The sequence below is a fragment of the Panicum hallii genome, chromosome 8, assembly GCF_002211085.1.
Source record: "Panicum hallii strain FIL2 chromosome 8, PHallii_v3.1, whole genome shotgun sequence".
Taxonomy (NCBI): Eukaryota; Viridiplantae; Streptophyta; class Magnoliopsida; order Poales; family Poaceae; genus Panicum; species Panicum hallii.
In genome coordinates, this window is record NC_038049.1 from 44,017,234 (window position 1) to 44,038,486 (window position 21,253).

The 21,253-nt window shown below is 46.2% G+C and overlaps 1 protein-coding gene and 2 pseudogenes across 4 annotated transcripts; all 3 read left to right on the forward strand.

Moving 5' to 3' along the window:
* The first annotated feature begins 2,289 nt into the window (after positions 1–2,289).
* Positions 2,290–8,295, forward strand: LOC112902362 (putative disease resistance protein RGA3). 4 transcript variants are annotated; one of them, XM_025971407.1, is made up of 7 exons: positions 2,290–3,068; positions 3,168–3,293; positions 3,493–3,667; positions 3,811–3,848; positions 3,984–4,215; positions 4,831–7,976; positions 8,090–8,295. In XM_025971407.1, exon 6 carries the CDS (start codon positions 4,873–4,875, stop codon positions 7,939–7,941), a length of 3,069 nt encoding a protein of 1,022 aa, XP_025827192.1. In that variant the 5' UTR covers positions 2,290–3,068; positions 3,168–3,293; positions 3,493–3,667; positions 3,811–3,848; positions 3,984–4,215; positions 4,831–4,872; the 3' UTR covers positions 7,942–7,976; positions 8,090–8,295. The 4 variants fall into 4 exon arrangements, with proteins under 4 accessions (XP_025827192.1, XP_025827191.1, XP_025827193.1 ...); XM_025971406.1 differs by having other exon boundaries at positions 3,151–3,293; positions 3,493–3,848; XM_025971408.1 differs by lacking the exon at positions 3,493–3,667.
* Positions 8,296–8,403: 108 nt separating this feature from the next.
* LOC112902363 lies at positions 8,404–13,996 on the forward strand (annotated as a pseudogene).
* LOC112872405 lies at positions 13,988–14,963 on the forward strand (annotated as a pseudogene).
* Positions 14,964–21,253: the final 6,290 nt, after the last annotated feature.

A 21,253-nucleotide genomic window follows, 5' to 3' on the forward strand; every position in this document is an offset into this window, starting at 1 on the left:
GAGGTTCCAGCAGCTTTGTGAGAACGGGCACTGAAAGAAGAGATGATCCACAGTTTCTTCGATAGAGGTATTGCAAAGGACGCAGTTACATAAGTCTCACTATGTAAGACAGCCTCATAGGAGACGCGTTTTTTTCGGATCTTCAAATTTACGTCTCTGATGTGAGGTCATAGATGACGTGATTTTTCCGCGTCTCCTATGAAAGGGGTCATTGGAGACGTGATTTTACAAACCCACGTCTCCAATGACCCTCACATAGGAGACGCGGATTGTTAACCCACGTCTTCTTTGACTTCACATAGTAGACGTGGGTTGTTAACCTGCATCTCCTATGACAATTGGCTTAGTCAGCTTAGAGATGCCATGTATGACGCTGATAATATTATTAACTTGGCTAGATCTAAAGAAAGAAAACTATTGCCGGATCATTCTTTGTTAATATCAAGCAATTCAAGTACATGCACCGGCCTTTCCCTTTCCTCTTGCTTTTCTAATATCCAGACACATCATGACATTGCTGTTAAGATTCGAAGCCTGAACAAAAGAATAGATAATATTTTAAAGGATAAAGTATTTTCATCACTGACAAGCACACAATCTACTAAAAAGGTTTCAACACCGAGACATAGAAGAAGCTCCAACCTTGTTGAACCCAACCTTGTGGATAAGGAGGTCATACATGATTGTAGAAAACTAGTAGATTTGCTACTTGAACATAAGGACAAGAGGTCTTACAAGATTGCTATTGTTGGAACAGGAGTAGTTGGGAAGACAACACTAGCACAGAAAATATACAATGATCAGAAAATAAAAGGGTGCTTTGACAAATAAAGTTAGAACTTGGAGAACATCTTATGAAAAGTCACTGAGAGTTGATAATACAATATTTAGAAGACTTCCACATAATCGAGTTTTGGATCTAACTTGGTCTGTTATACAAAGTATTTCAAATTTTGTTGGAAGATGGATACATCTACGGTTACTTGGTCTTGATGGAACTGACATATCTTGTCTTGCTGAGTCCATTTGTTGTCTCATAAACCTTCAGATATTAAACCTGCAGCGGTGCGATGCTTTGCATAGTCTCCCATTAGGTATAACTCGGTTATGAAATTTGGAGAACTTTTTGTTGAAGGCGCTCCATTTAAGATATGTGGATAGCATTAAGGTGGCGGAGAACCTCCCGTTCCTCTCTGAGGTGCTTATAATTGCTGCATGTGAAGGCCTAGAGAGGGTCCCAAGTGAGACGGATGCGGAGAGGTTGGACAGCTTGCACCAGCTGTTTCTGGATGAGGACATGCAAGATGTCTCCTCGCAGTGGCTGCCTGGACTGCAAGAGCGGCGCCAGCAGCTGCACCGAGAAGATCTGGATGTCTACAACATTTGAATATCGTTACATATTTATCTCTCCCCTGGTTTTCGTTGGTGCTCTGTTTTCTTAATTGTCATGAGCCGCTGGCAAGCTATTTCCTCTTTTGCTTGCATAAAGGGTGCTACATCTCTTGAAGACGACGGAAGTGCCTGCTCATGGACCTGGATGTCTGTCTCGAGCCGTCGATGGATCAAGGATGGCTGATCAAGAACCACAACACGAGATCATGTATGGGAAGGCTCGTTTTTAATGTTTGTTTAAGTGTTTGGCTAGTGTGCATGTCTGAATAAAACATGTGCTACTTAAGTTTCTGGAATAACTCTATGGTGAGCTTGGATTTTTAGTAGTTTGTGAACATGTAATGCGAAGAAACCGCATCTGCTGTTGCATGCCTTCTGTCACTATTATGGATATACAATTATACATGAAAAAAGTGAGCTTTTATTTTGTAACTACCACTGACATTTCTGTGAAATAAAAGCTGGCGTTACTTGCGACGCATCGTCTAGACGTCTACCGATCACAATCGATCCAATCGATCCGGACCGCCCGTGGCCGATCGGACGGCCGCAAGGGGACCCAAGGGGTGGACGGTCCGTCCACCGGCACCCCCTGTGGTGCCGCCCATCCCCCGCTTGCAGGGACCATAGGATGCGCCGTCACGATGGCGTTGGAACCCGCCGGCGCCGAGCAACCACGCAGATGGCGATTTGGTATTTCCTCTGCTCAGCCAGCGTGGCGACCCTCCCTGACAGTGACAGATGATGATGCTCTTAATTTGCACGACGAGATTCACGCCCATATGCGTTCCGACCGTCGATACCTACATAGAGACTATTTAATCTTCAGAGCGACCTAGCATCCAAGTCAAGTCACCATTGCTGATTCACTCTCTCTGTTCCTCTCTCTACCGAAGCAATTAGCAGAATCCAAGTCAAGTCACCTGCGCCGCCGGTGACAGCAATAAAGGGACGCTCCATTTCTGCGGCGCCGGACGAGCGGAGAGCTTCGCTGTCCTCCGGCTTGCCGTCCGCCCTGCTCGTGGCCCAACCCCTCCAAGTGAGCTGAACCGGGGAGACGCTAGCATAGGGGGGCCACCCCCGCGTGTGGAGCACCGAGCGCGGAACGAAGGAGGCGCGGAGGAAGGAGACGGGAGCTGACGCCGTTCAACTGGGATGAGCTCGTCCGCTTCTTTTTTCGGGACGAACTCATACGGTATATTCGCTTGCTGCCGCTCCATTTCATCTCCATCCATCCTACCAACCAAACACACACCCACCTCATCTCCTCATTCCTTTCCTTCTCCAGCACCCAGCTGCCTCACCCGAGCGCCCGCTCTTCCCCGCATGCGCCGCTGCCCACCACCCCTCTCCAGTCTTCGTCCTCCTCTCCCCTTCCTGCGCGCCGCCGCCCGCCGCCCCTCTCCTCCTCCTCCGGCCTGTGTGCCGCCTCGGTCCTTCCCCCTCCTCCCTGTGCCGCTCGGGCTTGGCGCCGCCGTCCCCATCATCGTCGACAAGCTCCTCCCCTAGTCCTTGTGCGCCACCGCCCCCTTTCGCTGTTCCTCCCGCCGGCCGGCCGCCAGCGTCCTCCCTCCGCCAAGGCGTCGCGACCGCAGCCCACGTTTCCTGCCGCCCGGCGCGGCAGCGCCGAGTGCGGCCGCGCCCGCGCGGCACGGGGCGGCCCTGCTCTGCTGAAGGTATGTTTTTGGATATGGAAAGCTTCATGGCCTCAGGTTAATCAAGAAGACGTTCTGATTTCTGGTGGATCATTGATTCAAGAGATCCTATGCTGGCAGTGTGCAAATTTCTGGTGGATCATTGATTCAAGAGATCCTATTGGGAGCAAAATAATATGCCTTGAGACATACAAATCTCCATATGCAGCACTCTAATCAGTGCCTTATCAGCTGACCTTTTTTCAGGTACCCTTTCTAGTCTAATAGATCTGAAAATTCTGAGATGAGCAGTAATTCTTGTTAATTATATTACCTGCTAAGCTGTTCTAGTATTCAGGTACCCTTTCTAGTTCTAATAGATATGGAAATACTGAGTTTGGGCAGTAATTTTTCTTGCTAATTATATTACCTGCTAAGCTGTTCTAGTTGTCCCCGCTTTTTGCAGTAGTTGCTGTAGGATCTGCTGGTTCTCGTTTCTCCTAGCGATAAAGTGATAGTACTCATGGGTAATGATCTGATGAACAAACTGCTTGTTCAAGAAGATTACTATTGGTTGTTATGAGACTATTATGCTTCTTGGAAGATTGGTTCGAGTTGTGCTTCAGATTTTTCATGTACTGGTAAGCAGAAGCTTGATGCTCTGTGGACCAATTTCTGTGGACCTCTCAATCTCTCATTAAGTTTATCAAGAAAATTCTTATTAAAGAGAGAGTGTTGCGAGAAAAAAATAATTGCATTGACACGTACTGATCTTCTTATGTAGTGATCTGATCAGAGGCTTACCAATGCACCTGTAAGCAGGTACTTAATGCACCAGCATGGCTTTAATTCAGTGATAATTCTTCCGCTGAACCATTCTAGCTGTAGCCTGTGATTAAACAACCTTTCTTTCGATGAGCAAACTTAACCTATTCATTCTTTCTTCAACTTTTGCAGGTTTAATGAGCTCTGTTATTTGTGATTCTACATTGGTGATTGGCTGATAACTTCTGCTATCCACATTATAAAGTGGTTTTTAGAATCCATTACTTTTCATCTTCCTAGCTTGGGCGCAGTCTGCTGGCTGTTTGAAGTCTTGATGGGTTATCATGATATCATCTGATTATTCTCTTTCTACAAATAAATAACTAACATTGAATCTGGTCATAAGTCATTCTCTTGTTAACAGGTAAGCTTCCAAGGCTACTGCTATATTGCATCTTCATTTCCTTTAAGTTACTGTAATTGTGACTTCTCTAGTAGCATGTAGAAAACAAGAAATCTTTTAGTGTTAAAGTTGAAATGGTGAATCAAACAATCATTGCGCTCTAGCATATAAAAAATATACTACCGGCAGAATTTCTTTAGGTTTTCTGTGCATGATGGCAAATATTTTCCCAATTGATAACATCCAATCCAGTCCATGTTCGCTTACAACATTTAGCAATTCAAACAAAAAGGTACAAGCTAACTCAGGAGTTTATACCTCAATACCTCACCGTACTACTCAATTTGCCAAAAAAAATCTTGTCCAAATCTATTAGTTCCTAACCCATATGGAGTAGCATTATGCCATTATGTAATGTTTACTCAAGATATAAAGAAGGATTTAGTGATATTTAGCTTAATAACAAGGTGCCCCAGCGTCTTGGTCTCTTGGATGTCTAGTAGCCTACATGCCATGTAAATATTACACCACAAATCAGTACTAGCATATGTTAATATCTTTCAATACGCATTTCAATTTTGTGAGCCCTTTCAAATTTTTAGACCAAGTTAACACATTTGCACATTTATTTCCCAGCCTGCAACTCCTCCGGTGAATCTCTCTCAGCAACTTCGTCTCATGGCAACCATACTAGAATCTTTAGTTGGATCGTGTGCTAAGAAGTTGCAAGATGTCATTTCAGAGGAGGCCATACTAATTTTAGGTGTAAATGAAGAGCTCACAGAACTGCAAAGAAGAATGGAGCAAATACGACACTTTGTTAATGATGCAGAGCAAAGGAGCACAAAAGAATCAGCTGTTAATAATTGGCTCAATCAGCTAAGAGATGCCATGTATGACGCTGATGATGTTATTGACTTGGCTAGATCTAAAGGAAGCAAACTATTGCCAGATCATTCTCTGTCATTATCAAGCAAATCAAATACATGCACCGGCCTTTCCCTTTCCTCTTGCTTTTCTAATATCCAGACACGTCATGAGGTTGCTGTTAAGATTCGAAGCCTGAACAAAAGAATAGATAATATTTCAAAGGATAAAGTATTTTCATCACTGGCAAGTAGACAATCTATTGAAAAAGTTTCAGCACCGAAACACATAAGAAGTTCCAACCTTGTTGAACCCAACCTTGTGGGTAAGGAGGTCATACATGCTTGCAGAAAACTAGTAGATTTGCTACTTGAACATAAGGATAAGAGGTCTTACAAGATTGCCATTGTTGGAACAGGAGGAGTTGGTAAGACAACACTAGCACAGAAAATTTACAATGACCAAAAAATAAACGGGTGCTTTGACAAACAAGCATGGGTTTGTGTCTCCAAAGATTACTCCGAGGTTACTATTCTGAAGGAGATTCTTCGAAAATTTGAAGTACAGTACATGCAAGATGAATCGATTGATGAGCTCCAAAGCAGGCTAAAATTAGCCATCCAAGAGAAGAGCTTCTTTCTTGTGTTGGATGATGCGTGGCAGTCTGACATTTGGGAAAATTTACTGAGCACCCCATTGCATGTTGCAGCCACAGGGATAATTCTGTTGACATCTCGACTCGACACTGTTGCTGTAGAAATTGGAGTGGACCATACACACCGAGTTGACTTAATGTCGGTGGACGTAGGATGGGAGTTGCTTTGGAAGAGCATGGGAATCAACCAAGAAAAAGAAGTGCAAAATCTGCGAGACTTAGGAATAGACATTGTTCGCAGATGTGGCTGTCTTCCTCTTGCAATTAAGGTTGTTGCAAGGGTTTTAGCCAGGAAAGAACAAACTGAGAATGAATGGAACAAGTTTTCAAGAAAAGATGCTTGGTCCGTGAGCAAACTTGAAATACCAAGTGCTTTATACATAAGTTATGAAGAGCTACCACTCTGTTTGAAGCCGTGTTTCCTCTATTGTGCCATGTTTCCTGAAGACGCTGTTATTTACCGTGATGATATTATTAGGATGTGGGTGGCTGAAGGCTTCATTGATGAGCTAGGTGGCCAACTATTGGAAGATACAGCTGAAGAATACTATTATGAGTTGATATATCGGAATCTCCTCCAACCAAATTATTTAGCGGCTGACCTTAATAGATGCACAATGCATGACCTATTAAGGCAGCTTGCTTGTCATTTATCTAGAGAAGAATGTTTTGTTGGTGATCCAGAATCAATAAGAGTTAATGTCATGAGTAAATTTAGACGTATTTCAGTAGTCACTGAGAAGGATATAGTGGTGCTACCTAGCATGGATAAGGATCAATATAAAGTTAGAACTTGGAGAACATCTTATGAAAAGTCACTGAGAGTTGATAATACAATATTTAGAAGACTTCCATATATTCGAGTTTTGGATCTAACTGGGTCAGTTATACAAAGTATTCCAAATTGTGTTGGAAGATTGATCCATCTACGGTTACTTGATCTTGATAGAACTGACATATCTTGTCTTCCTGAGTCTATTGGTTCACTAGAAAACCTTCAGACATTGAACTTGCAGTGGTGCCATGCTTTGCATAGTCTCCCATTAGGTATAACTCGGTTATGTAACTTGAGACGCCTTGGTCTTTCTGAAACACCAATAAACCAGGTTCCAAAAGGGATTGCTAAATTGAAGCTCCTGAATGATCTTGAAGGATTTCCGGTTGGTGGTGGCAGCGATAATAGTGCCAGAACGCAAGATGGATGGAGCCTAGAAGAGCTGGGTCCTCTTTTTGAGCTGAGGAAGCTTGAATTGGATAAATTGGAGAGAGCATCTCCTTGTAGCACAGATTCATTGTTACTAGACAAAAAGTTTCTCAAACAACTCAATTTAAGTTGTACTGAACGTACAGATGAACCATATAGTGAAAGGGATATAATCAATATAGAGAGGGCGTTTGAGAAGCTAATCCCTCCACAGAGCATTGAAAATATACATATTCTAGATTTCTTTGGTCGCAGGTTTCCCACCTGGCTTGATACTGCTACACATTTTCCATCATTGATGTACTTGCAACTTGTGGATTGCAAATCATGTGTGCATCTTCCTCCAATCGGGCAGCTCCCCAACCTGAAATATCTGAAAATCGAGGGAGACACTGCAGTCACCAAGATTGGACCCGAATTTGTTGGCTACGGGGTGGGTAATCCCGGATCTGCACCGGCAGTTGCTTTCCCCAAGCTTGAAACGTTGTTCATCGAGGATATGCCCAACTGGGAGGAGTGGACCTTTGTTGTTGAAGAAGAAGAAGAAGCGACAGCAGCAGCAGCAGCAGGTAAGGATGGTGCTGCTGCAAACCAAAAGGGGGAAGCCCCACCTCCAAGGATGCAGCTGCTACCACGTTTGAAGAATTTGTTTCTTGTGTGGTGCCCCAAGCTGAGAGCTCTCCCACGGCAGCTTGGACAGCAGGCCACCAGCTTGAAGAAGCTCCGGTTAGAAGATGTGGATAGCATTAAGGTGGTGGAGAACCTCCCGTTCCTCTCTGAGAGTCTTTTGATTATTAGATGTGAAGGCCTAGTGAGGGTCTCCAATATTCCGAAAATGAGGGAGCTGCGGGTAAGTTGCTGCCCAAATTTAAGGCGTGTTGAGGAGCTTTGCAATTTGGAGCAGCTGTGGCTGGACGAGGGTATGGAGTCCCTCTCCTCATATTGGGTGCCTGGGCTCAAAGAGCAGCGCCAAAAACTTCCTGGGGAAACACTGGACATTTACACATGGCCTCAAACATGAGACACACCCGGTTTGATGGGCGTCAGAGCGACAAGGTATGAACAAAACTTGTTGAGCATTAGTTTATTAGTTGTTGCATTGTCAGTATAGAGAGCCTGCTCCTTTGTTGGGTTGTCCATCTAACGCTCTCTTTTTCTTCATTCGATAGTACTTCGTCTTCTAGAGGAAGCAATGGATGAGGGCTGAAGATGATGAGCTGATGCGGGAACACAAGGAGAAGGAAAAACCTGATATGGATCTGCTGCCTGCCGGAAGGCTTTTGTTCTACATTTGTATGTTTAACTATCCTTGTGTGTTGTATGAATAAAAGGCAGCAGTATGCCGCTTGAGTTATGAGGAGGTTTATATATATCATGAGTTTCTGTACCACTACTCCAGAGCGCCGCTACTGCCCGGCCACCCGCTCCCCTGTCTCCACCAAGTGAGTATCGTGGCCGAGGCTGGCTGGCGCCGTCGTTGCCGTGCGTGCTGGCTGCTTGCCGATGAGGTTTGGTCCAGCGCCTCCGTCCGATGCCCTCGACGTCGCGGCCGTGAATGATGATTGATTGCTCGAGGAACGAGGAACGGGGAACGGCACTTGGAATGGATTTTTACACTGCGGGAACGAAAATGGACTACCGGTCATCAGCAACCTGCGCCGCCGCTCGACAGAGTTCTGGCATGGCGAGCGGCCGTAGTTTGGAATACCGAGAGAGAATGGACTACCGGTCAGTTCCCACGTCGCCGAAGCATCCGGCTTCAGTTTCTGCCAGTTTATCTCTCCTGATCCTGCTGAACGCTGCGTTGGCATGGTTGTTTGCCGCAAGCCGACGAGCATCCCGACGCGCCGGGTACCAGGGACGAGGCCTCGCTGGCTCGCCGGGCGCTCCGGCCAGCCCTCGACGGGCGTTCGCGGACACTGCGGCCGGCTCTCGCGAGCATATGGTCAGGAGGTAGCCAAGTCAGACCGCGGTCGTGCCAACTCTTGACCGCCCATGGCCGATTGGAATTTGGACAGCCGCCAGGGAACAAAGCGGTGGACGGAAAATGAAATACCGTCCACCCCCTGCACTGGGCGGCGTCCTCTGCTCTGTGCGACGCCGGTCGTGTTGCCACTCGGACGCCGTCGCCGCGCGCCTCCACGGCCCGACAAGTCCTCATTCCGATCGAGCGACGACCACCGCGAGCGCTGGGTCGATGTGATCCACTCACTGATGGTCTGGAAGTCAGCCGTCCAATGGATGCATGCATGGTTTAATTTGCTCTGAACATCTCCACTGTTTCTGTACAGCAGAGGCAGCCGCAGAAAAAATGCATAAACTTGTTCACGGAATTGATCGACTGGCTCACTCAGATGTCAAAGCGAAGCAAACAGCAAAGAGCAAGCTTCTCGCCGCCGGAAGCATGGGTTGGCGATTTCCTCTTCCTTCTGCTTTGTTTTGCTAAAGCTTATGCTTTCCAGACTTTGCTCTACTCAAACCTTATGCTCTGAACAGCTTTGCGTGTCATCCAGCGATTCTTTGCTCTTGCGAAACCTTATGCTTTCCATACGAAAGACGGCCCTCCTCCGTTCTTTTCTTTTCCCCAACTGAAGAAAGCCAACACAAACAGAGCAGCAGATACAGTCACATTGGAGTGCTCGCTCGGGTCATCTTGGCTGCACGAGAAGAGGTGCACACCTTCGTCCACTTAGTTCGCTGGTTATTAGGTAGGATGCAGTTCATTCTGATGTGTCACACTATGCTGCACTGAATTTGCCGCAGGTTGTCAGTGGGAATATTTTTGTGGTGATCAGGGCAAATTCTCTCTGATCTGTTGGCTCTGACTGCTGCCTGAAGTAAATTTTACTCTGCATCCAAGGAAGAACAAGGTAATCCACATCTCACTGTACACACATAAGGCTATCAAATTTACTTCACCCAAACAGGCCATTGAGACAGATGCAGTTTTATTATCTTGAGGCTGAACATCCTCTTCTAATCTTTATCCATTTTCTCCTTTACAGCAGAGTTCTTGGTCCCTATGCTTCTACCGCAGTTATGGACTACCTGTTTCCAGTTCATTACGGTAAACTGCTTCAAGCAAGTGATTAATCTCCACCCCCTGCCTCTGTAATGAGCCGCATACGTGCATGAATGCGTGTTCACTTTTCTCTGTTGAAGATGGAACCAACTCTACCTCCCAGAGCTGCATCTGAAGAAGGGTGCAACGTTGAGCACCTTTGCTTGTTATCCTGGGATTCGTAGAGCTTGAGCTCACACAAAAGTTTTGCTAATCATTTCCCCTACTGAAGAAAACACAACAAAGAGGATGAGGCGAGGCAATGTGGTTTGGGAGATAATACTGTCTCTTCCACCGTTGTAACAAGAGGGTACATTTCCTTCATTCCATATCTGCCTAATTGGTTAGCACAATATGTTCCATTCATTCCATGTCAAGTAGTCTCACATACTACATTGCATTGAATTTGCAGGCCTGTATCTCTGTCAATTGACATAATTTTTATGAGGGATATCAGTGCAAATTCTGTCTCATTTACAGCCTCAGGCTGCTGCTTGATGTAATGCTCTGTCTTCTTCTCCAGCAAAGCAAGAAGAAGGCAGGTCATCTGCAGAGTAGAGAAGAGGGTGCGTTTTTCTACTCTGGTATGAGCAGTTGACCACGGCACCTCTTATCTGTAGATATTTGATATTTAGATTGAACTACCCATCTTAGTTTTATCCATTTATTTCTCTTTCCTTTTCAGGCAAAGTAACCGTGGCTCTCTCATGGTGACAGGAAGGTTTTGCTTATATCTATTCAGTTCATTGTGGGATACTATTGCTTGATGAGTGTTTCGTCTTCATTCCCCTCCTTTACATAATGGATTGATCTTCGGAAGCAAACTACTGGTACTGGGGGGCGGATGATCTAACATCCTTGACTTGTATTGTTAAAGAGATCTTTGATTCAAGGTAAGGTTTGTGCACACAGGAATCTTTTTAACTTATTCCAAGTGTTGCTATGAGTAAACCAGCATTACCATTTACGGGGAAGTCGGTTCTGGCGGCCTCTTAAATCTTTAAACATTTATGTCATGTTATGTTACTAGCACATGGGAAATTGTTATTTTTGGGATAAGAGAAACACGTGCAGGAGCCGATGGGTATGCAGAAAATGTATGTGGATGTGCATCCTTTTTTTTATTACGTGTTTTCACATTATGGATACAAAGACACACAGTTATGTGCGTTTGAGAAAAAAGTTGATGGAAAGGTAGGCCTGAAAATGTTAAGCATGAAATCTAGGCATCAGTCAGCTTTACCAGCTAGATCGCTAGAAAGAAAACCAAGCTGGAGCCTGGAATATGCACAACACTCAGTTTCCAGCTTATGCATGTTCACCCAGCCAACTTCTTACATAAATCTCAGCACAAATGCTAATCATGAATAAAAGGGGAAACAAGCACATATAAGAAGATAATAATAAAAAACAGAGTCTATTATTACTTCTCCATTTATCTTTCATTTAAGCTGACAGGCACTTAGTATGTCAAGTCACAAATGACGATATAATATTCTTTTATCTTTCATTTAAGCTGACAGGCACTTAGTATGTCAAGTCACAAATGAAGGTATCAAGAAAATTTGAAAAAAATCCAGTATGGTTCCTTCTTTATAATATAATCGGCAGCTTTCCTGCCTGGTTCTTTTTTTAAAAAAGAGTAAATTTGAAAAACAGTAGCATATTTTACACATACAGGTATGATCATGTGAAAAGTACATATAAGTAAAGTCAACTATATCCATGCAGAAGACTGAGATCAGGCTGGTTAGGGTTATGCTCAGCTCATTTTTACTTTTAACTGGTTCTGAGCCTAGCCAAAGATTCAAGCATGGCGCAGTCTTCTAGCAGGAGGAAAGTGTAAATAAACTTGATATTAGCAGTCAGTCTTTATTATAAACAAGGGTATAATTTGGATCTCTAATGTTTAGGGGAGGCTAAAACTCATGGATGGATGCACCTAAGTCCACCCAATATTTTATTGTGTGTGTCTTCCGGCTTGTGCATCGTATGAATTTCCTCTAGGTGCTGTCATCATTTACATATCCAAGTGGTAGTTTACATGTATGAGTACTCACCGGAGCATATAAATTATTACATCATTCAATTGCATATTCAGACCAGACTTACTGTTTTAAACTGTCACTTTCAGATCTAGGTTCATTCGTTTACGGATTGACACTGTGCAAACTGGTTCAATAAATCTCACTACCAACTTCCTCTTCTTGGTGGTGGGTCTGTTTCTAGGATTCAACTAATGGCAACCATACTATTTTCCTTTGCCGGATCATGCATCCAGAAGCTCCAAGAAATCATTACAGAGGAAGCAATACAGATACTACATGTTAAACAAGAGCTCAGTGATTTGCAGCAAACAATGATGCAAATACAGTGTTTTCTCAAAGATGCTGATCGGAGGAGGATTGAAGACTTAGCTGTTAGCAATTGGCTTGGTGAGCTGAAAGATGCAATGTATGATGCTGATAATATCATTGACCTGGCCTGGTTTAAAGGGAGCAAGCTACTAGGAGAACAGCCTTCATCGCCATCAAGAAAATTAACTGCATGCAATGGTTTTCCACTTGTCTCTTGCTTTTCTACTATTTTGACACGTCGCGGCATTGCTGTACAGATTAAAAGCCTCAATAAAAGAATAGAGAGGATTGCAGAGTTTGGTACAAAATTCAAGTTTGAAACAGAACCTGTTGCCAGTGTTTCGGATATGAGAAAAACATCCCACCTCGTGGAACCAAATATTGTGGGAAAAGATATTATTCATGCTACTGGCACATTGGTAGGGATGGTGCTAGACCACAGGGAGAAGAAGGCTTACAAGATAGGTATTGTTGGAACAGGAGTTGGAAAGACAACACTAGCTCAGAAATTATACAATGATCACAGAGTGAAAGGTAGCTTTAAGAAACAGGCATGGATTTGTGTTTCCCAACAGTACTCTCCAGTTGGTCTTTTGAAAGAAATACTTCGAAATGTCGGAGTGAACCAAGAGCAAGGTGAAAGTGTGGGAGAGCTCCAAGCCAAACTTGCCGAAGCCATCGAAGGAAATAGCTTCTTCCTTGTGTTGGATGACTTGTGGGAGTCTGATGTATGGACCAATTTGCTAAGAATTCCACTAGATGCTGCAGCTCAAGTAACAACTGTAGCAACAACTCGACATGATATAGTTGCAAAGGAAGTTGGGGTGGAACATATGCATCGAGTAGAATTGATGTCAGAGGAAGTAGGATGGGAGCTACTCTGGAGAAGTATGAACATCTCTGATGAAAAATAGTGCACAACCTGCGTGACACAGGAATGGAGATTGTTCAAAATTGTGGCGGCCTTCCTCTTGCAATTAGGATTATGGCTAGTGTTCTTGCAACGAAGGAAACAACAGAGCGTGAATGGCGAAAGATTCTAAGCAGTGATGCTTGGTCTATGAGTAAACTCCCTCCAGAACTGAGTGGTGCTTTGTACTTGAGTTATGATCAGTTTCCACCGAACTTGAAGCAATGTTTCGTTTACCTTGCTTTGTATCCTGAAGATTGGGTAATGTATCGTGATGATCTTGTCAGGCTATGGATTGCTGAAGGTTTTGTAGAAAAGCAAGACAACTTACTAATGGAAGATATAGCAGAAGACTACTACTACGAGTTGATTTCAAGGAACCTCCTCCTACCAGATCCCCTTCATTTTGACCAAGACAGGTGTAAACTACATGACCTCATAAGACAACTTGCTCATCATTTATCGAGAGAAGGGTGTTTCTTTGCAGACCCACGGTTGCTAGAGGATAAAAATATATCTGAAGTACGACGTCTGTCTGTCGTAACAGACAAGGATATGGTTGTTTTGGCTAGTGTGAAATAGCAACAACTCAGAGTGAGAACTTTGATAAATTTCTGTGACAATTCAGTAACAGTTGAACCTTCAATGTTCAAGAGACTTTTGTATGTTCATGTTTTGGATCTCAGCAGGTCAAGTATACAGGCCATTCCAGATTTCCAATTGGTGGTGGCAGTGATAAACTGATAATAGTGCCAGAACGCAAGATGGATGGAGCCTAGAAGAGCTGGGTCCTCTTTTTGAGCTGAGGAAGCTTGATATGTATAAATTGGAGAGAGCATCTCCTTGTAGCACAGATTCATTGTTACTAGACAAAAAGTTTCTCAAACAACTCAGTTTACGTTCTACTGAACGTACAGATGAACCATATAGTGAAAAAGATATAATCAATATAGAGAGGAAATTTGAGAAGCTAATCCCTCCATAGAGCATTGAAGATATACTTATTATAGATTTCTTTGGTCGGAGGTTTCCCACCTGGCTTGATACTGCTACACATTTTCCATCGTTGACGTACTTGAAACTTGTGGATTGCAAATCATGTGTGCATCTTCCTCCAATCGGGCAGCTCCCCAACCTGAAATATCTAAAAATCGAGGGAGCCACTACAGTCACCAAGATTGGATCCGAATTTGTTGGCTACGGGGTGGGTAATCCCGGATCTGCAGAGGCAGTTGCTTTCCCCAAGCTTGAAACGTTGTTCATCAAGGATATGCCCAACTGGGAGGAGTGGACCGTTGTTGTTGAAGAAGAAGAAGAAGCGACAGCAGCAGCAGCAGGTAAGGATGGTGCTGCTGCAAACCAAAAGGGGGAAGCCCCACCTCCAAGGATGCAGCTGCTGCCACGTTTGAAGGAGTTGTTTCTTGTCCGCTGCCCCAATCTGAGAGCTCTCCCACGGCAGGTTCTGCGCACACATACACGGGGTCCCTCCTTGTCTTGCTCTGCTCGTCACACGGACGCGTCGTCTACAGATCACAATCCATCCAACCGGCCCCTTGAGAACCACGACTCCATCGGTTCTGCGCGTTCGCTGACAAGCTAAGGCGGCGTCGACCAAGGCATGCACCGCCCAGGCCGCCGGCGTCCTTGAGCAGCGAGGCAGCACGGTGGGTGGCCGTCGAGCGGCCTTGCCAACGCGCGGACCAGGCGACGCCACGTCCAGGTGAGATACACCGTCGCCGGCTCGAGTTGTCGAGCTCCTGGAGTTGCTCGGCGGCGCACGGCGTCGCAACAGCGCGCCGCTCTTGAAGGCGAAGCAGCGCGGTCCCCACGCCCGAACCAGGAAGCAGCAGTGTCATATGGCTATCTTGCCAAATCTGGGCCGCCCACGGCCGATCGGACGGCAGTCAGGGACCCAAGGTGTAGATGGTAAATCAAATACCGTCCACCCCCGCGCTGGCGGCGGGGCTCCACCTCATTAGCGCCTGTCTCTGCTCCGCGCGCAGCCTCGGAGGGCCGCCCTGTTCGCGCCCAAACCCCGGCTTCAACCGACCAAAGCATGCGCCAGAACAAGGTCTCCAGACGCCGCCGCCTCGGTGGCTTGGTCCCCGCCGATCAGCCACGCAAACGCGGCGCGCCGTTCGTGTTGCCACTGAGACGCCGCCGCGCGCCTCGACTGCCCGAGGTCGGTACCCTATGGCATCACAGGTTCTCGTTCCGGTCGAGCGACGACCCTTCCGGCGTGGCTGCCGACGAGGCCTCGCCGGCCGTCGGGAGGCCGCCGACGCCACGGCCGCGGATGGCATCCTGATTCCTGGGTTACCCGTTCTTAGACGTAACACACGGATGCCGCACGCGTGCCCCTGGCGCTCTGGTGATCGATCATAACACCCCCGACTTGCCAGCGTACTGGAACAGCAACTCATCAGTGAAGTACGCCACTGCTCGGCGGTCAAGGTAACAGCAACTCTGCTCCTGATTAAAAAAACAGCAACTCTGTTCTTGAATATCCAACAATCCGCTGCGCAGTAATCGAACTCTGTCATCTGCCGGAACTCTGTTCGCGGCAGCAACTGAAACCCATCTCCCGGCCCCGCCAGAATTGGAGTGTCGTCGCGTGCACATGAAAGCAAAGGCATCCGCAGAATCCCTAGTGCAGCAGATGCGTATGTAAGTCATCACCGTGGGAATGCTTGCCATCAGATATTTTTTTAAAAAAAGGCACAGGGAGTTTTTTTTTATGAAACAGGAGGGGTGTTTATCCCATACTGGTTATAAATATATTAAGGTAAAACAAAAGGAGTTCAGGAAATAAAGAAAGAGAAAGAAAAGTAAAAACAGCACACAATCTAAGGAAAACGGTTCAGCCATTCTTCAAGGTGTTGTTTGTGCTTGATCTTCACTCGATGCTGTAGCAAATCGAGTTCCTTCTTGAAGGTGCGACAGCAACCATCCACTGTTGGCTGAATTCCTTCGAAAATGAATCAGTTTCTTGAGGTCCAAATTGCCCAACAAAGGAGAATGAAAATACTTTTGAAGAGTGGTGAATGCAGCTCAAACTTTAATAGATCCAAACTTTGGAGAGTTGAGGCCTGTAATGAAATTTGTAAGTTTAAGAGGTTACAGCAGCTTTGTGAGAACGGGCACTGAAAGAAGAGATGATCCACAGTTTCTTCGACAGAGTTATTGCAAAGGACGTAGTTGTATGAGTCTCACTATGTAAGACAGCCTCATAGGAGACGCGAATTTTTTCGCGTCTCCAAATTTACGTCTCTGATGTGAGGTCATAGATGACGTGGTTTTTCTACATCTCCTATGAGAGGGGTCATTGGAGACGTGGTTTTACAAACCCACGTCTCCAATGACCCTCACATAGGAGACGCGGATTGTTAACCCGCGTCTTTTTTGACTTCACATAGTAGACATGGGTTGTTAATCTGCATCTCCTATGACTTCTTATAGTAGACGCTGGTTGCCAACCAGTATCTCCTATGATGAATTAAAAAAAGAAAAAAGAAAAGGAGGACAGAATATAACCTTATGTACATCATATATACACATATTTTATCCATTCTTTACATCACAAATAACCTTATGTACATCATATATACACATATTTTATCCATTCTTTACATCACAAATTCACATGCTTTATCCACTGTATACATGACAAATGCAGTCCTAATCTATTGAACTCATACAAATCCACTATTATCTTGTGCAGAAACGAAAATAAGACAATATATCACTCGATGCCCATTTTAGCTGAAAGCCCAAGAAATTCTATTCCCATTTCCTCTCCAACTGCTTTGACCTATAAGAACCTGCAAATTCTGAAGTGCTATCATAATTGCAAAGAAATGCATATCAGAAATAGTTGGAAAAATAAAGGTTGCATCGGAAAACTGAGCATGAAGAACGTAGCCAATTCTAAAGTGCTACTTGGAACTGAACTAAAGCAACTTACTTTGAGACCATCACTGAATTCTTTCCTTTGTGTCTTTTCCTGAACCAAAATCACCATGTCTATGTCCCTGTTCTAAACAAAACTGCAAAGCCTCCATGTCACTATCCAAAACAACCATGTATGGAGCCATAAAGGAAGTCTACCACCGGGCATATGTAGATCAACGCAATCAGTTTCTCCATTCATAGCCTAATAAGCCAATTATTACAATTCCAACAATCCAAAACTCTTCGTTCACTTCTTAATAAACTTCACAAGATCTTGAATGTAGAAGTACATAATTTCACAAGAACTTAGCCTAGCTTCTACTGCGCACCTCTAAAGAGGAGCACATCGCTAGCTGCACTTTCAGTGCGTGCTATATCCGTATCCAGAACAATACCACTAGATACTCATGTTCAGAACAATAGCTAATTTATACAATATGATGCTAGCTACCACTAGTTTATAGTCTGCTACTTCTACTTTATGCTACTGCTAATGTTCCTAAATCCCACTCTTAATGCTACTGATAAAGAGCAGGTGTGATAGATATTGTGTTTGGCTATTTGCATAGTACGTAGTACTCCCTCCGGTGGAGTAAAACATGGCGTTCTGAGGTTTAAAGGAAAGTGGAGAAAAACATGTCGTTTTGGTACCCGAAGCATCTTTTGGTCAAATTTGCCCTTGCCAGCTCACGCGCTCGAAAATGACACCCGGCCCCGAAGCGTTTAGTCGCTTTGTTTCCCGAGAGCTGCATGCATGCATGCTTTAACACCCAGCCCTGCATAACACCACGCCTCTACTCATGCCAAGCTCTGCCTCGTGACCGCCTAGCTGAACCCCGCCTCCACTCCACGGCGTGCGCAGCTGAGTCCGACGCCGCGCCAACTAAGCTCGACGCAGAGCCACGCCTCTACCTCACCGTGCGCATGGATCCAGCGCCAGGGAGCAGGTCGTCAGGCTTAAGCTCTGAGTCGGACCCGACGTACAAATGGCGAACTCCGGCAGCGCGTGCGGCTCGTGCTGCTCGCGGACCTCAGCATGCACCGTCCTGTTCGTCGTCCCGTCCGGCAGCACCCCTACGTCCGCTCTGTCCGGCGTGAACGAGGCATCAGGCTGCATACTCCCTCTGATGATGAAGACGAAGTGCTTGGTCCGGCCAAGGTAGAAGAGCAGGTCAAGGAAGAGGAGAAGATGAAGAATGGAGACGCTGTGAAGAAAGAACAAGAAGGTGGACCGAACAAATAAGTTCAATGGTGAACTCTTGAACCCAAAGTCCATGCCTACATGTTACATTCGGTGAAACAAAATTTATATCTAAAATTCTAAATGTTCCATGCCGCAAGCTTAGTTATTGCTTCTAGTACTAATGTTGTTTCACAATCGATTTGTAATGGAAGAGTCTCTTGTCTTTCTATCATTTCCTTCTTCATATGAGGAATCTTAAATTTGTTGCAGCCATGAACTTTCATTGCTTCTTTCCAAACTTGTTGAAGTGTGAGATAAATTCTATTTGCCATGTGTGGAGGATATTCATGAAATGCCTGAAATGTGAAACCAGTCAAGTCTATCTGAAGCGTCCCCCCATCAGGGAAGACTTAAAAGTGTTGCTTTATCAGTCCCAGAAGGCTGATAACACTTTTATTACATCAGATGGTACATCACTGTACAACTCTACGCGGTAGTGGGCAGTGAAGCGCCACTATCGCAAGGATTACAACTAGAACCCACACTGCTACACTAACTACGAAAAGAGGATCATCAGAGTCTTGCGCCATGTGGAATTCCAACGGTGGCCCTAACCACAGGCAAGACTGGGTGCAGGACGAAACCCTACTCGTTGTCTTCGGGGACGTAGTCTGGGTCTTCCACTGTAAAAGTAAGAATGGGGTGAGTACAAACGTACTCAGCAAGTCCAATCTCACCCACGGAGGGGGGGTATAACAGTATTAAATGCACAGGATAATCCAAGGATGATGTTAGGGTTTATTTGCGGAAAACTCGGTTGCATGCAAGGGTTCGTTTAAAACATTTTCAAAACAAGCTTTCAAGTACCAAAGAGCATATGATGTTGATCCACGCAGGATCCAAGTTTTAAACCGCTACCGGACTCCCCGTCCGCCGTAGCTCACGGCACAACTGCCGGACACTTTCCAAACCACTCACACCAGACCAACCATTCCCAGAGCGAGAACACTAGTTATGTGACCACACCGTAACTTGCCCAATACCGTGGGCACGGCTATTCGAATAGATTTTAACTCTGCAGAGGTGTGCAACTTTACCCACAGGTGGGGTACCACAGCACGAACACCTTAGTGCCGGTGCAGATCCCAACAAAGCCATTACCCACCTTAGCTAGGCCTAACTAGCCACCACGGGATCCATCAAGGGGTCATTCGACCTATCTCCGAGGTTTAACCGGGGCATAAGTCACACAGAGCTTATCCCGTCTCCTTGATCACCCGTTGCTCCCAGCTCTCCTGATGGCTATCAGGCTAACTAGTGGGGTTAGGCTAAGCCGTTGCCCATACAACGGTCAAGTGGTTCGCACGACAAGAAGCTAGGTGAGATGTCACATCAACTCGGTCCTTAGGGGTGATAGGATGGATATCTCCCTTCCTTGCCCTACCACACAGGTACGAGCACACCGACGGCAATTCACACAGAAATGCCATCCACCCCGTCTGGTGCGTCTTTCAAAACCACATTTTATCCCTTCCCCCACACACACGTTTTCTTTATAAAATCAGGAGGTCAAGTATGGATATCCCAAACAGGGGTGGCTATCCTACCATGTTTTCAACACGCAAAACCATGCAATTTATAAAACAGGCCACTGGGTTGTGTTTATAAAAACTAGGACAGAAACATGCATCAAAGGGCGGAATTGAACTTGCCATCATCAAACCCTTGCGGGAGGTCCTGATCGAAGCACTGTCCCTCGGGTTCGGGGTCGCACTACTGGTCCTCGTTCGCTTGGTCACAGTTGGGACCTTCCTCGTTCACTCCGTGTCCTACGACGCAAACAAACAGACACACGATCAAGCACAAGAACTAAAAGCTTTTATCGTTGAGCTTGAATCGGAAATAATTTAGTTACGGAGGTAGGGGTAATATTTTTGGGTGGTTTCTTAATGGCATGGCTAGAACTATACTAGAAAGGGCGTGGTAAAGTTTCGGGTCGATCGGAGATCGTTTCGCACATAAAATGACGAGTTAAAGATGGTTTCATGGGTTAAACGGGGTTCAGGGGCTTATTCGAGATTATACGAAAAGGGTAGGGACCTATTTGCGACCCCTAAAAACATTCAGGGCATGCTAAAGGGTGTCGGGTGTATCTAGGTTTACGTGATGAAGGGTTCGGTTTGAAATAATAAAAAGAGCGGGGTTTCTTTTGTAAAAAGGAGTGAATAGGGGTGTTAGAGAGAGAGGGGGGGGTCTTCTTGGAACAACAGGGAGGGGGGGGGGCTTTTGGGCAAAAAGCCCCTTCTCCTTCCTTCCCCCTGCTCAGAACAGAGGAGGGGATGGGGAGCTCGGCGCCGGCCTAATCCGGCGGCCTAGGGCCTAATCGCGGCTAGGGCTTGGGGGAAAAGGGAGAGGGGAAGGAGGGAAGCCCATTCCTAGCCTCACCTCGGGCGGGGGCGGCGCGAGGCGGCCGGCCGGCGGGGCGGGCGGCGGCAGGCGGTGCGGCACAGGTGGGGCGGCGAGAGCGGCCTGGGGGAAATGGCAGGGGCGGTGGTCGAGGTTGTGGGGGAGGTGGCGGTTGCACGGGGCCTATTTATAGGCGGCCGAGCGGGCAGGTGGACGGTGGCCGGCGGAGCGGCTCCGGGACGGCCATTAATGGCGCCCGGGGTCACGACGCGGCGTGCAGTAGGGTGCAGGCGCCGAGGACGTCGTCGAGCACGTGGGGAGGAGGGGCCGGCGCTGTGCGGCACAGGGGCGGCGCGGGTGGCGAGGTGGGGTGCCAGTGGTGGCGGAACGGCGAGCCGTGCGGCGCGTGCGTGCCGCGGTACGGCCGGGCGCGTGCGCGTGGGCTGGATGCGTGCGCGTGCACGG